Source organism: Panthera onca, chromosome B2 (genome assembly GCF_046562875.1).
Source record: "Panthera onca isolate mPanOnc1 chromosome B2, mPanOnc1 haplotype 2, whole genome shotgun sequence".
NCBI lineage: Eukaryota > Metazoa > Chordata > Mammalia > Carnivora > Felidae > Panthera > Panthera onca.
Window position 1 is genome coordinate 62,209,014 of NC_138343.1, and position 17,036 is coordinate 62,226,049.

Here is a 17,036-nt window from a genome sequence, read left to right on the forward strand (position 1 = left end):
TCTACCAAATGTAGAAGTTGGGTAATTGCCTCTGACCTTTCAATATCTTCTCCACTACTCATCTCCAAATCCTGATGTTCTCCTATCAGATACATTATTTTGTATTTTCTACCTTGTTTTAAACCAGGAAGTGCACATTATACTATACTCAGTCACTCATATTATTATTAGTTTAATCACATAAAGTCAACAAAGGGAAAATAATTACAAAGGAATGTAGGGACATAGGCTAGGTAGTAGCCTCAGGAAGGTGCACATGAAGAGGGGATCCATGAGATTTGAAGCATTTCATGCTTGGGGTGGAGTGAGACTGGTGTCACTTACTTTCCAATTTTGCCTGAGGCTGGGCTAGGTCAGCAATGCAATCATTGTACAAACAAAACAGACTAAATTGACCTACTTTTCTTAAGATGTCATATAAAATTTACATGATCTTCAGAGTCTAGCAGCGTTGTATTGAACATAGACTTTATATCTGACAGCCAAAGTTTAGTAATGCTAATATTTTCTTGAGTAAACAAACTTTCATTACCTGGATATAAATATATAACTGTCTCATATGAGGTCTTATTTACAGTAAAGTTTTTCCTTATTAAGACTTTGTTTTATTTGTCATAGCTACATAATGTGAAAAGTTTAAGTACTAGACTCCATCTTGAAAGCACAGATATAGCATTAAAGTAGAGCTGCCATCCAGGCTGAATAATGCAGAGGTTATGTTTTAAAACACGTCAGATTCCCTTAACTATATCTTTCTTCTTTAAACTTTAATCAACTAAGATAAATGTTTTTCATTTGGCCTTAACTGTTTGTCTCAAGAAGATAGAAGACAGATAGTTAATGAAATAAATTGAAGTGCTGCTATGGTTAGGAAGAACTGAAATTTAATACTGTTGCAGTTGGTTGAAGGTATAAGTGATATATATTTTTAAATTTGTCATGGCTGCATGATATCATGAGAAAGAAAAGAGACCTCCTAATTTTGAATTGGTAATACTTAAAATTCTTTGGCTGAACTTAGGTAAATATTTTATGTAGTCCTCCTCAAATGCAGTGTATTCCTTCTTAAAAGAATTCGTAATTAAGAGTATTTTGAGTCATGAATATTAATGATACAAAAATCACAAATACTAGAAACATTGCTTCTAGATACCAAAAAGCATAGTGTGAATTATATTCTGTAGCTCATCTTGGAGGTTCAACTGTCAGAGAAAAGCCTCTCTCATTGAAATCTCTCAGAAATATACTGCATACATATTTAACCCAATAGCTTTAGGCATTCAAGGATAGAGTAGGTGAAATCAAAAGTATCCTATCGAAATTATGTGTTATTTCTTCAAATTTTAGAGTAGTTTTTAACACAGATAATAACGTGGTTTGAAATTAAAACACACACATACACAGGTTTGCTAGTTAGAGAGTTTCCATACCTGGGGGAGGGGAGGTGAAAATTGGTGCATTCAGTATATAACACGTGTAATGGTAATAAAGTTGATTGGTCAAACTCTCTAGCTTTTTTTTTTTTCTTTTTCTTTTCTTCCTCTTCCTGTAGAGTAGCTCAGTTGGGGGTGGAAGGGTTCTCCCCCCATCTTATCCCCCTACTAAGAAAGCGTAGGTTGATACCATTTTTATTGTTCTGCTGGGGTGGGAAATAAACCATATGCTTTAGAATTTTGAATGACTAGACCAAAGGCAAAATTGAAGCAGGCCCTCTTTCCCCCTTCCTACCGGACTTTGGGGTATGGTTATTCTTCCAAATGTTTTAGCAGACCTGGTGTTAGCTTAGTGTTTCTACTCCAGGGCAGAGAGGCAGGTCAGGGGAAGAAATGTCAAGGGTTTCAGAGGCGTGTTGGGCTGAATGAAGTGTGGAGTGGGAAGCTTATGTCTGAAACCTACCCCTCCCCTGGATACCAGGCAAAGGCAATGAGAGTCGTAACCAGCTGATGCCGCTGCTGCTGCTTCCCGTTTCCAGGGTGAAATTTTCACAGCAGCTAATTCTAAAGGGAGGAAAAATCCCTAACCAGCAAAGGAAAAGATCCTATCACTCAACCCAAGCTATATAACCTTTTAGGCAGGCTTTTCAGAGAAATCCGCATTTTAAAATCCAGCGTTCACGATCCAAAAATACGGACGAGAATCAGAGCTGGTATGAAAATCTGAAAAGCCTCTTTACACTCTGAGTGTTTGAAACGATCCGATGAGCATAGGAAGTGGCTGCCAACGCTCTGGCGGCTGCTCGTGCTGCCACCGCCGCTGCTGTTCCTCGCAGAGGGCTGGACAGAGCTAGTCCCGGTTTCAGCACCTCCGGCGCTGGACAGCTCTTCTGCACGCTCCTGCTTGCTTTTTCCAAACACTCTCGCTTTGCATTACTGGAGATGCATCTAAATTACGTTCTGTTCAACAACAAGTAGATTTTTTTTTTTTTCCTGACGGGAATTACAGTAGACGATTCTCTCAATTAAACTGCATTTTCTTCTTTACGGATTTGGCCGTCAGGCGTATTTATCCCGATCTCCCCCCCACCCCCCCTTTGCAGGAACGAGTCTTTGGGAACGTGGTCCACCCAGGGATGTAAAACTGTGCTTACCGATGCATCCCATACGAAATGCTTATGTGATCGTCTCTCTACCTTCGCCATTTTGGCTCAGCAACCTAGAGAAATAGTAAGTAACAAAGGGAAAACAAGGCTTTAATGCAAAGGCAGGGACATTGTGGCGAGGGTTTCTCCAGGGAACTGCATTTTAAAAGGGGAAATGGAAAATGTTGCAGGGTGGCAAAATTGGGTTCGTCTCCTCCTTAGCTTCAGTAGCTTGGTAAAATGAATTCTAGTTGGTGTGTTATAACTAAATACTACTCAATTTTATGTCTTCTAACTTGAAATTTCTGCAGTATAGTTTTGAGGATGTACTCCATCATATTACTAATATGCTGCAAACTTTCAAATAAAAATAATAGCCAACTTAACCTTTATTTTGGAACTGAAAAGCTGGTCTGGGGAATTTGTGAGAATACTGTTGGTAATAGAATGAAGACCCCAGACACTATAAGCCAAACATATTGCATATCTGCATTGGGTATTTTCAGTACAGGTTTTCTGGGGGTGTCCTTGGATATTTATTTTTAAAAAAACAAATGAAGTTTTCATGAAAGCACAGACTGCCTGAAACTGTAAAATCATTCCTTAAAAGTGTATAGGCTTGTAAAAAACTAGTTTCTGAAATAGACAGCTGCATAAACTATCTAAAAGAAAAATAATATCCTCATAAAATGCAGTTTGAAGATTATTTCAAAAATTGAAATATTGAAAATAATTATTTAGATGAATGTGGCTTTCTGTCTAAATTTGGCCTAAATATGCCTCACTCTTCTTACTTATTTTGATGACAGAAATACATAATATAATTTAATGTGCATACCTAAGGTTTGGAATACACTTGATCTTAAAGTGTATTTCTTCAAACTTCCAGTATTAAAAATAAGAAAAACAATAGATTTCATTAGTTAGTATCATGTTAGTGTCTAAAGAAAGAAACCTCTCAAATCAGTGACTGCTTATAATCTTTATATATGTTTCAAAATATATAAAGCTTATTTGTCAAGGTCATGTATTTCAGGGACTGGTACTGGCATTATGAAAATCATCTCTGCATATTTCGTTAGAAATATAGAAAAAAACCCACAAAATATGTTTTAAGTTCCTGATTTTGAAATCTGATTTTCTTCTATATCCTTAGAGGCCAAGCAAGTGAAATTAAATAAGAGAATACTTGACTTAGAACAAAGTTGTCAAAAGTCAGAAAGTTTGAACAATTTTCAATATCTAGGCACCAGATTGGGGAAGCAATGAGTTATAAATGAGAAGATCAAAGTAAATTTTACCCAAAAACATACTGTGAAATAACTGAACTATAGTTGTTGAATAAAAATGAATGCTGCTTCAAATTTCAGCTAGAGAAAATTTAACATGTGAATATTCACCATAGTTTTAGTTTTAGTAATTTGTTGTAGAAAACCATAGTGGGTAGTATGCCATAATCAAGCATTTAAAACTCTCAGGCCTTTATTACTTCACAGTGGGAGAGAGGGGGGAGCTAGAATTAGTCATTTTAGAGGTTGAGAATATATGAACTGAGTGGTTACTGGGTAATTATCTGGTAACTATAACAACTCTATTGGCTGTTTTTGAGTAGGATAGGGTAGTTTTGCTGAGTTTAGAAGTTATTTCAATTTATGAAAACGTTATCTCTCCTTTTTTTGTTTCTTTTGTTTAATTTACAGATCATGGAATCCTCTGGTACACCTTCAGTTACCCTAATAGTAGGCAGTGGCCTTTCTTGCTTGGCCTTGATCACCCTCGCAGTTGTCTATGCAGCATTATGGAGGTATGTAATCAATTAATGCACTTGCACTGGAATGCTCTGTTACTCAGATTAAACCTGGCAATATGATCATCATTATCTCTCCTTTTTAATTTACTGAAAGAAGTATTTTTAGAGCAGAGTTATTGCAGTGATTGAGCCATAATAAATGAGCTTAATAATAAATAAATAAATAAATAAATAAATAAATAAATAAATAATAAAAATAATAATAATAAAAGTTCTTACTAAATTTCTTGTCTGTTTTTGCCTATGATGAGAAAATAAACAGAACAGACACACTTTCCTTCCCAATTCAAATGATGGTAGCTTTCAACAAGTTGCTTATCCTCAAACATGGTATCCATAATACTCCAAGTTTAGTCTATGTTTGTTTCTATTTATCTCAATTGCCATTGAGCTTTAGAGTTTAATTGGTACAGCCAAAGTAATATCTCTGTTATATAAATATGTTCTCCAAATTCTTAAGTTTTAAGTTTTAAACTTAAGAATTTAAGCACATGCTTTCATTATATCCCGGACAATGAGTAAATCTTCTGTATTACTAATACACAAATACCACAATGCTATAGGAAAGTCTTGTGGTTGAATGTTTCCAAAAAGTCATATTTTGGCAAACTGATTACAAGTGAAAAATACATAAACAAGGGCATGTAATTGAAAAACTTTGTTCTACAGTATTTGAAATTGCATCTGCTTGATAGTGCATGGAAACTTAGTATTTCTTGAAGATGTGTTCTATTAATAAAAATTAGACCTGTGTATTTTAGACATTATATTATATCTGTTCACATATTGGTAAACAGTACCTAACCAAATGGCCAAACTTCCAAATGGATTTAAAAATATTAAGTGTGAGACATTTTTATATCCATCTTGATTATTTAAAAATGTCCCCAAATTGGTTGTTATATTAGTAACTAGATAACTGTATATTATTTCCTGAAAACTTGTAATATTAAAATTGCACAAGTAGCTAGTCCTTGTGGTTTACTGTTACTTAAGAGCAATTCAGTTGAAAAAGTAATTATAATTTAATAAAGAAATGTCATTTCATTCAACATCCTTTCAAAAAACTAATTGTCCACCATATTTTATATTCTTTTGAGGATAAGAATTAATTTTCCAGGATATTAAATTGTCAGAGATACTAAAATTTTCATGCTTCAAGCAAAATATGTACACATTCTTGCTCCATTGACATAGGTACATAATAGAGGTTCTGCCTTCCTGTGGAGGAGTTATCTGGTAGTAAAACACTGACAGAGTGAGACTATCTGATAAAAATATGGCCAGTCCCATGAAATGGCCTAGGCACAGCGTTGTAGACAATAGAACCCAGGCTTCATTGGTCAGTCAAGCAGACATTGCCCTGGTAATACAAGAACAAAATGCACAAAGGCTGGGAAAAAGACACCTTTGTCTTCCACAATTACCTAAATGGCACTTTTCAGAAAATGAGGCAGTGTTTAAGGGCCAGGACGTTAGGTAATCACAACTGCATCATAATTCATACTCACTGAAGTATTTAGAACTAAGTTCCATTTCTCAATACTTAGGGTTCAGTCACCAATTCCACCTTCTTTTCTCCTCTCAATACTTATAGTAAAACTAGCAAAACCACTGCCAGTATAAATGATATATAAGGAAATACAGGATTAATTAGTCCATAATAAAGTTTTCTTTAATCCAGAAAATCCAGAGAAATCACCTATGAGTTTTCTAAGAATTACTCAAACACCTGAAAGGATCTATTAAAACTTGATGTGAAATTGAGAAATTTAGAAGACAGTACTAAGAAACAACATAAATTTTGATTCCTAAAAATTTAGTTGCTAATCAACTCATTCTCTACAAATAGAATGATTGAAATAATATTAATAGATTTATAGAAGTTTCAAGATTCATAAATTATTGAGTGAATCTTGTAGCGTGACAAATTTAATGAATTTTATAAACATTAAATTTACCTTACATTACTGGATGGTATTACTGTATGGTAATACTCATGTTTTTTTTTCTAATTAAAAAGTATAAATTTTTAAATTTTCCAATGATTTGCAAGATGTATGAACATCAGAATTATTTTATATATGATAGTATTTTGAAAATTGGTATCCCTTATAGTTCATTAGAAATGTTCATCAAAAAGTTAATACACTAAGTTATGTTCTCTTCATTTACAAATATGTTCTGTAGAGTTATATTATTACATCTAAGAACACCTGAGCATATCTTTTTAATCTGTGTATTGAAATGATGCATTTACAAATTTTGTTTAAAACCCCAAATATGTTTATAAAAAGTTTTGGAAGTTGAGACATTTTATAGAAATTTTTAAAGCAATAATGTGACTCAATATTTATGAATAACAGAAACATCTGAAGTCTCTTCACGGTGGTCAGTCTGGGTCTTTTATCACCATGATTTTCCTATTTACAGAGCAAATGATATCACTGAAACCCTTTTAATAATGTCATCTGTGTGCTTATGTTGTCATGAAAGCCATTTACATATAAAGGGTCAATTTTTTGCAGCCCTTAAACTTTATGTGTTATATCTCCCACTCACGAAAGAAGAAACAACTTAATATTTGATGATGTCTTTAGCTTCCCAGTGTGTGGTTTATTATATTTTTAGATAGTGATGATGCAGGGACAAGGTTAAGCAACTCTTGAGGACATTTTGTATTGAGAATTGTCCTAGGTTATTCCTATTTGGGTTTGTTTTATGAAGAAAGGAAATTTTTTCATACTGAAAAATTGCTTTTTGTATTTTATTGTTACTTCTGTTTTCGTTTTGCTTTCTCTTCTGAAATATATGATGGAATGTGAGGCTTCTGCCTAAATATTCCTCAAAGACAGAGATAGAGAAGGAACTTTGATAGATTTTACTTTCCAAAGAGTGCCTCCAGATCTCTGGCACCCCCATCTGACACTGCACAGGAAAGCCCTAGCCTGCTGTGGAGAGTGATTCCATGTTCTAATACAAATTGAACAGTCTCAAACACACAGCAAGTACAAGTATGTCTTTTTGTTACTGTCACTCAGTAATTTACCGTAAGGTACAGTAGAGCAAAATAACTGTTACCCTTTCAGGGTAAGCAGCTGGTAGAACATTTGATTCTGATCCATTTTCTCTATGGCTTACATTCTTGGTGCATGTAAAAATTATGTAACAGACTTTGTATAAACATTCCTTCATAAGGGTAAAACATGGCAGACACCAAGTAATTTTCCAGCCTGGTGGTGAATTATCATTTGTGGATTGGACTAGTTTTTGGAGATGAAGATTAAGTTTTTTGGTTTTTTTGCTTTGTTTTACTTTGTTTTGGTTTGGTTTTGGTTTTGGTTTTTGTTTGCTTTTGGAACAATTAAGAAAAATATAAAGAGTAGAAGATGACATAAAAATATTTGAGTGTATGAAATGGTAGATGAGTGTTCATGGTTTCATGAAAGTAATGGCTGCTTTCTAGAAACAAAGGAATACTTGAGAATCTATGTGGAATTTTTTTTCCTTTTGGTTTTCAGATTTTCTATTGATTTTATAATAATAAGCATATTATATATACATATAAATAATGGTAATTATAGTAATTGATATATTTCCAAGAAATTTTATATTTTTAGTAAAAAATTATATTGATAACAGATGTACAACTTAGACTGTTAGAAATGCCATGTTGTCTACACTAATGTCTAAAGAAAAAAAATTATTCTAAAGGACTCTAGGACATGCCATGTCACTATAAAATTGGGTTTCTAAGAATAATCTTTATTAAAAAAAGTTTTTCATATATTTTATTCTATGAAGGATATATTTTAGTGTTTTTTTTCTGGATGAATTTCACCAATTTGCATAATTCATAATTCTTCATGTTCTGAATTTTAAAGTTGAACACTCTCTCTCTTTCTGGCTAGGTACATACGCTCTGAGAGGTCTATAATTCTAATTAACTTCTGCCTGTCTATCATCTCATCCAACATCCTCATACTGGTTGGACAGACTCAGACACATAATAAGGTATGACTGGTAATTATTCTGATTCTATATGTGTGTTTATGTTTTGACATAAAGTTGATTATTGAAAATCTAAACATTCTAGATAAAATGGAGAACTTCTGATAAAAATTATTTTTAAAAACAAAATTATTTCATTGCTTACTAAATAAAAGTATTGCCTAATCTAGACTAGAAATACATTCCCTTGGCTTAATTTCCTGGGGATTGAGAGGCTGTTTATAATAGTAAAAATATGTTTGTTAAGTATTATATCAAAGCTCTGTGAGTTCAAAGCCTTGGAACATCAAAAGCACAAATTTTGATTCATTATCCTAATTGCAAATAGAATTGCCCCTGTTTTGGTCTACTTTATTAACACACTGATTCCTAAAAGCCAACTATAAAATGCTTACAAGTATAACGTAGAACATGAACATCTACCCAAAAATTATCTATTGCAATAATTGAAGACAATATTAGCTAAAAACACTAGATTTTATGCTTTTCAAAAAGCTTTACTTAACCAAAAAGCACTGATACTTTAGGTGTTCAGTTACTTTAGGTGAACAGTTCTTTAGGTGAACAGTTACTTTCAGCAGAATGTGAAAGTATAGGTCCTATTTACAAGAACTGACTTGAATTGAATGATCATGTTTTTTTCCAGACATGACTGTCAGCTCTCTTTACTAAACTACTCTGAATGCATTGCAAGAAACCCATACTAGCAATCTTTAATTTACCCCAATCTCAAAGGAATTCTGGTAAACATTGCTTTGATAATATTTGTTGATTAATCCAGGCCTATTGTTTTTTTCAGCTTTTTTATTGTCAAGTGCTAAAGCCAGTTATCGAACTTTTTTAGAAGCTATAATTAAAAAAAAATCTAATACACTTTTCAGCATGTCTTTTTTGATACATCAGATATTTGTAGGAGAGGTATCAATGTCAAGAACTATAGACGGTCTGTTTTGCTAATCTCCGCTCCTAAAACTGCTGATTCCCACCAAAGAATCCAAAGAATCTGATTTTGGATCTGGGTAGGTAGGGCCTAGGAAGTTCTTTAGGTGATTCTGATAGGATTTCTTCTTTAACCATATTGGTCTAGGCCAGGGGGAGAACCCAAGGGGGAATCACTAACCCTGAAGGACAAAACAAAAACAGTTAACAACCCAATAAAGGGCCCTGTGGAAGTGAAAAAGTACTTTCATGTACTTGAATATTTAGTTTTTCTCCTATTTAGGACTATAACATGAATTAAAACAAACAAACAAACATATATATGAATATGAAAAGGGAAAACAAGAAGAAAGGATAAAGACCAAAGTTGAGGAACATGCCAGACGGAATTAGGAGAAGAGAAAGAAATGTACAAAATAGCCAACATCGGAGAAAGTGGGTGTAAACACTGGTACAAGCTGGAAAGGAGAGGAAAAGTAAAGGGAAGTAAGGAGAGATGGAGAAAAGATGGAACTGTAAACCCTAAAGAATTACTAAATTACTCATCTCACCCTTACCTTTTTGACTGTTTACCTGGGCGGGGCTTCAGATCCCTTAGAAATGCTCATTTACTTGTCAATACCTCTTTACAATTCTTTGTCCTTAAGACTCGAGGTAGAAAAGCAGAGCTTTTCCTCTGACATAGGAATTATTTATTGGGTTGGGAATCAGAAAAAATCAAGCTTGTGGTAGCTTAAGCCCATAGTTTGAAGTTTTTGGTTTTGTTTTGTTTTGTTTTCACCCAAGCCCCCCTTTGCTTTATCATTGTTTACCCTCTTAACACTCATTAGAATTTGGAAAACTACCGGATCTTCAATACAAAATGTGCTTTTAAAACTGTTTCGTGCTGTATGGCAAAGTTTTTACAAGTGCTGAGCCCAATGTTTAAATGGTAGACTTTTTCGCAAGGTTTACTACATATTACAGTGATGATTGTCTAAATCATTCCTATCCAATAGTAATATAATGTAAGCCACAAATGCAAGTTATGTATATAATTATAATATTAGCCAGCTTAAAAAAGCAACAAGAATTACTTTTAATAATTAATTTTAATAATATATTTAACTTAGTATATCCAACAGATGGCCATTTCAACATACAATTAACATTTTTGGGTCTTAATACAATATTTTGTAATAATTTTTAAGTCTTCAGAATCTGATGTGTATTTTATACTTATAATACATCTCAGTTCAGACTAGCTGCATTTCAAGTACTCAGCAGCTATATGCAGCCAGTGACTACCATATTATGTAGGTCTAAATGGTAATAATATTCAGAAACTAGTCTAGAAATTACATGATTCTTGCCCATTTTGCCTTTCCCAGCTTTTCAGTGTCCTTGTTTTTTGATAGAGATGTCTTTTTGATATTTACAAATATTAGGAACATCAAAGGCAGAATAAGACAAGTCTAGTTTTACTTTTCATTTCTGATTATAAAGAATGGCTAGTATGGGCTTAAAAAAAAATAGTCGCCTCAGGTAATTAACTGCAGAGTAGATTCCATGTGGTTTGGGGATCATGGTAGTTTTGTTCCAGATAGCCTATGCTAATTTTTGCTGCCACAGTTACACTTGTGGGGAGAAGGGTTTGGTAGGTGGTAGTAATGGTGAAGAAAATGAGAAAGTACTGGTTTTCTCTTATGCTATGTTAACTTTGCTTTACTGCCCTCTGAGTAGATGATTCTACAAGCCTAGAACAATTCACTAATGCATTGTGACTAGAAGGGAAAAATGTAACAATGGGATTTTGTTTTCAGCCATTCTTAATAATACCAAGTTTCTGGGGAAAATAATATATTTTATCATGTGCTAATTAAATTGATCCTACTTCATTGATCCTATTACATTTTTAAAAAGTAATATATTGATCAGTGGCTACAGCATTTTATTTAGGTTGTGTGTAGGACCCCATTGCTGCTATGGGCATTTTGTAATTGATCAGGTTCCTATCTTTGACTTCCTTGGTCAGTTTTGATTGATGCTTTAATATTCTTCATTTGGAAAAATGGAAACACGTGAGAGTTTCTTGATGAACAAGTTATTTGGTGCTGCCTCTGAGAGTTGTCATGGCCAGTTTGTGTGAAAACTGCTATTTGGTGCTGATCCAGAATAGTTTTGCAGTGTCATACTGGGGTCTTTCTCTGAACTGCTTGTTGAAATATGATAGACTCAGTTGTGTCACTACTGAGTATTTCTTTTGAGTTGGGATAGAAACAAACTGAAATAATTCATTATTTAAAGTATGATGTATTCAAATCTTTAAGCTATGGAGTCAATTATTACAAGCAAATTAAGGAATCAAATGTAATTTCTTATATCTCTTAAAATACATTTATACAATTTAGTGATAACTCACTTCATTATAGTTCATTATATTTCACTTTCTCATAAAGGGTCATTGCCTTCTAATATCTTTGTGTAATTTCAACCAGGATGTTCATATATCACTGAAATGTTATTGTTTGTGAAGAATTTCCTTGGTACCCTAAAGTAGGCAATTTTTTTTTGAACCATGTAGACTCTTTTTGGTCCTACTGTTTTGCAGAAAACAAAGATTATTTTGGAAACATATATTCAGAATATGGTTTTCTTAATCACAAAATATATCCCTGCTTCTTTCTAAAAGACTTTGAAATGATGTATGATATTAAAGACTTCATGGAATTCTTTTTAAAAAGTGATAAAAGCCAAATTTAGCAAAACTTTTTTTTTTCTTGGTTAGACAACAGTAGCCATCCAAGAACTTTAAAATGCTAAGAGATAGCTTCTTTCCCACAACCTCACTACCAGGTTATACTGAAAGCAAGTCAAGTCCAGATTCTATCAAATAGTTAGATATTTTTTAGATAATTGTTTTAGCAAATCAGGAACAAACCTGTTCTATAAGCTCAGTGAAAATCCTAGGGCCTTGTTGTTTTAGGTACTTGGACCACACTTTGTGTGCAGCATTCACTTGAGGTAGACATAGCAACAGTCTAGAAGCAGTCTTCTGTGCTCTTGAGTCAGCATCATTCAATCAGAAATCCTCCTAATCCAATGTCTGGACACAGAATGATTGGGGGTAAAACTGTGGGCCCCATCTCTAAAATATGCTGGATATAGGCCTCCATGAAATCTTTCATATAGTCACATCAAGAGTAAGAAGTGTTTGTTTAACCATGTTAGCTAATCCACATATTCTCAAGCCTTTATTTTCATCAGAGGGAGCCAATGAATACACCCACTGTAGTGATTAACCACACACTAGTTTATCAATAAAGACGAGCCTCTTATATTCAGGTTGATGAGTCAAGTATTGATTATGGGCAAATCTACCTAGATCAGAAGGACTTGGAGTTGCCATCTCTGGAGTATGGCCGTTTTGAATGTAATGCCAGCTGACCACTCTGTTGTATGCATTTCTGGACAGCTCCTAGAATTAAAGGTTGCACTAATTGGCACATATATAGCATCATACTGAGAATACCAAAGTGTTATAAAATAAATTACAGGCATCCTAAAAAGACATCCTAAAAGATAAGTATTTTGAAAAATTGTAGTCAATTGTGAGAAGACAAAGTTAGACACTAACTTTAGTCTTAAGAGACCTAGCAGAAGTTCTCATTGATCTATCAAGGGAAGCTTCCCAAATTATTTCATAGGTGTAAACATTTCCTTAGCACTATTCAGGAGAAATTCATCTCCTGTTTCTTTATATATGGACCATTGAATTATGTAATGGGCTTTGTCTTTTAATTCAGTCTTGCATAAAATACCAAAATTCTCTGTGTTGGAGCACTCTTTAAAAGAGTCACATACTCTAAGAAGTTTTATTTCTTCATCTTGTGCTTATTTACCTTTTATAAAATGTTGCTTTTGTTCTGTAGTTTGTATAGAGATAATTAGTAAAGATATAGACCAAACTAGAAGGCAGTGGTCATTCTAATGGAAGATGTTTTTGTGTTGTAAGGATTATGTTACTTTTAGAAATAAAATATTTAAAAGAAAAGGAAATAAATCTTGAATTTGAATACCTGTAATTGGGTGAAGCATCCTCTAATGCACCTATTTCTTCCATGACTTTCTTCTGCTAGAGATCCAGATTCTTCCCCCATTTACTTACATGTCTGGCCTCTGAATGTGTATGTGTTCAATTTCTGAGAAGAAATATTGAATATATGTCTTGAGTCACCCATTCTGTCCCTCCTGGGACCTTCTGAAATGGTCTCCCTATCTTCTTGAGACTCAGTGCTCTATCTGCTTCCCTGGAGATCTGCATCTCTCAGGTGGTGATAGTTGAACAGGCATTTTAAGCCAGATGGGTCTAAGCATACTAAGCCTGCCACTTCCCAGTTATATGATCTTGAGTATCATATTCAGCCTCTCTATACCTTAGCTTCATGTTAATGCCTCCCTTATAGAGGTGTCATCAAGGTTTTATGAGGGTAGTACCCATGAAGCACTCTAAAAGCACTCCTTAAACAGTAGCTGCAATTATGGTGATGATGATCATGATGATTCTCAGATGTACATCTGATTTAGTGTTCTCTTCAGAGCTTCAGACTTTCTCTTGTCCAATTCTGCTCACCACTAAATTCACCGTTTGTGTCCCTGCCCCACAACCCAACACATTATATATAAATTGAACGTATTTTCTGTAGGCTCCAACCCAGTTACATATACTGGGACTCTGAGAGTTAGCCCTAATGTCTCCTCCTCCCTCATCCAATAAGTCTCCCCCTTGTGCCAGTTGCACCCTTCACATGCTTCTCAAGGCCAGCTTTCTGCCTTTGTCAGGTGGTAGTCATCTTCACTGGTCTACCACTTCCAGCATTGTTAAGCACACTCTCTACCTTGTAGCCCAAGTGATAGAGCTAAAATTCAAATCTGACCACCACTTCACTTCTCTGTGCATTTATTGCTATCTCATCTCTTTACAGAAGTTATTTTCAAACTGTTCAGACATAAGCAGTGACAAATGTTTTATTTATCTACACAGGTTTCTATTCACTAATTTTCTTACATTAGTATACTGGGGCTCAGAAAAAAATTTTGTTGAGAAAGAGTTCTGTAGCTTATAAAACTTGAGAAACCTTAAACATGACCTATGGTGACCTCTCCATTCTTGTTCTGTTCTGCTGACTTTAATCATACCAGCAACATCAAACTGCTTAAGGTTTGTCAAAATTATTCATCAAAATTAGGATTTCTTGTTCCTTGCTTACTCTTCAGCCTGGAGCATTGTTACTCTCCTCCACCCACCTGATTTTCCAAATGTCTTTATCTGGCTCATTCTCTGATACAGCCCAATCCTTACCTGCTGCTGTAGGAAGCCCTTCCCTATCTTCCACTCTTAGGTACACCAGCTCTGGGGCTCCATGATTTCCAGTGCATACTCACAATCTTGTATTATATTACCTGTTTCTGGCCAGACTATACTCTTTTTAGGGCAGGGCTAGGTTACATTTATTCTTAAATTTATTGCCAACATGTTGTCTGAGTACATTAAGCATGTAATATTTATTGGATGAATGAATAAATACATTTATTTGAATCCATCATTTGGGCCTATACTTCTGAAGCTAGTAACTGTAGTTAGTTTTATAAGGATTAGGGTTTCCCACTCTACACAGAATCTAAGCCAATATGGTGACAAGTAGTATTTTCCTAGGGCCTTTTCTAAGCTCTAAGTGATTGATGGCATATTTGAAGGTGATCTGGTTCCTGGGTTTTAGTGAAAGAGACTCTGAAACCTAGCAACTGTGCAACTTCTCACTTGATAAGTTGTGTAAAATAATGTTCATAATCTTCAAAAGAAATGTGCTTATTCATAATTCCTCTCATATAACTCATTTCCTGCCAATAATGTCCCAAATGCATGTTTATTATGTCTCAAATGTGTGTGTGATCCTAATGGCTGAAGCTAAAGCTTCCTATTTAGATTTATTAAAATCTAATTTATTGACTTGCTATGATGTTTGTAAAAGGATTTGAATGTAATAAGCTTATGTGTGATTCATTTGAGTCCATTTTGAGGTATCTTACTAGCTCTGACAAGGTTCTTCTGGATGCCTGAAAATCTTTATCTAACCAGAGAACAGAATGGTTGGATAATTTCCTGGTTTTTCCCAAGCTTCTAGCGATGAAGGATTATTTTGTTCACAATGTGACAATGCGCTTTAACCTTCTTATCGCCTGATTATACATTTCTAGTTTTGTATGCTAGGAGTCAAAGATCACGTTATCAAAGTCAATTTCAAAATAGGGCAAAAGATCAATATGAAGGATCAGTTTGAAACAAGCAAAGAATATGAAAGTGAAACTATTTGACAAGAGGAGTTCCTCAAATGGTTTGAGATATCAGGAGACAGATAACCATGAGGACCAGTTTATACATTCACTGTGTGTTCTTAGGTCAAACTCCAAAGCTGGGCAAAAGTCCCAGAGTGAGCATCAATTCAGCAGAGAGAAGTAGATCATAAGTCTCAGGCTTGAATGCTAGTAGTTGCTTTGGAGATGCCAGGCGTAATTTGATTACCTTCTGTTCATTCATCCTCAAGCAGCAGAACTCTCCTCCAGGCAATGTAAAGAGACTCCTTGATGTGACTGATTCCTAGTCTCCATCCTTGCCACCCCCACTTTAGACTTGGTCTTCATGATTTCTCAGTTGGACTACTATAACGTTCTTCTGACATAGGGCTGCTCATTTAGCTTTTATTTGTGGTAGCTCATCCTTCATATTACTGTGAAAAATAAATTTAAATAAAAAGTAAATGCCCAATTATGCCATTCCCAGCTTTGAACTCTACGGTGGGTCTGTAGGACTCATGAGATTTAACTGCATTTTTTAATTGTTTTAATGTTTATTTTTAAGACAGAGAGAGAGAGAGAGAGAGTGTGTGTGTGAGTGGGGGAGGGGCAGAGAGAGAGGGAGATGCAGAATCTGAAACAGGCTCCAGGCTTTGAGCTGTCCGCACAGATCCTGATGCAGGGCTTGAACCCACGAACTGTGAGATCATGACCTGAGCCAAAGTCGGATGCTTAACTGACTGAGCCACCCAGGCACCCCTGATTAACTGCATTTTCTGAACATCAGCCACATTCAGAGATATCTCTAGTACATAAACTAACTTCTGGGAAATAAAAGGGCATTCCTTTTGAGTAGATGAGTTATGAACATACCTTTCTCTTTCCAGGCTAAGATAGCTTCTATCAGAGATTTTTGGTCTCCCATTTCTGCTCTCTCCTGGGGGAAAGGAAGTTGTCTCTGTGCTTTCCAGGGTATCCCATGTCCACTGGAGCCACTCTTGCCCTGTGCTTCTGTACTTACTTTTACGTTGCCTAATAAACTCCTACCACCTTTTAGGTGTTGGCTTTTATGAGTCATCTTAGTGAAGTCCATCAGCACTCCTTTCTGCTTCCATAAAACATGGTATATACCTCTGTTGTGAGCACCAATCACATTATGCTTACTATTAATTTTCTGATCAACTTTGCCCACTGTACTGTGATTCTCAAGGGTGGTATTTTTCTCTTGTTTGTAGGTCTTAAAACCACTAATACTAGTACTTGCTTTATACATGCTATAGATTTAATAAATGTTGAATGAATGAATGAGTGAGTGAATGAATGAATGAAGCAAGCTCTGGCTGTTAGATGAGGCTCTGTTATATT

The 17,036-nt window shown here is 34.8% G+C and overlaps 1 protein-coding gene across 4 annotated transcripts in view; it reads left to right on the plus strand.

The window, feature by feature from the left end:
• Positions 1-17,036, plus strand: part of ADGRB3 (adhesion G protein-coupled receptor B3) — a 736,713-nt gene that overhangs the window by 567,795 nt on the left and 151,882 nt on the right. For all 4 annotated transcript variants that reach the window (XM_060615856.3, XM_060615857.3, XM_060615855.3 and 1 more), the window contains 3 exons: positions 2,537-2,663; positions 4,279-4,382; positions 8,300-8,402. In XM_060615856.3, the coding sequence (XP_060471839.1) occupies positions 2,537-2,663; positions 4,279-4,382; positions 8,300-8,402 (334 nt within the window). The remainder of the gene's footprint in view (positions 1-2,536; positions 2,664-4,278; positions 4,383-8,299; positions 8,403-17,036) is intronic.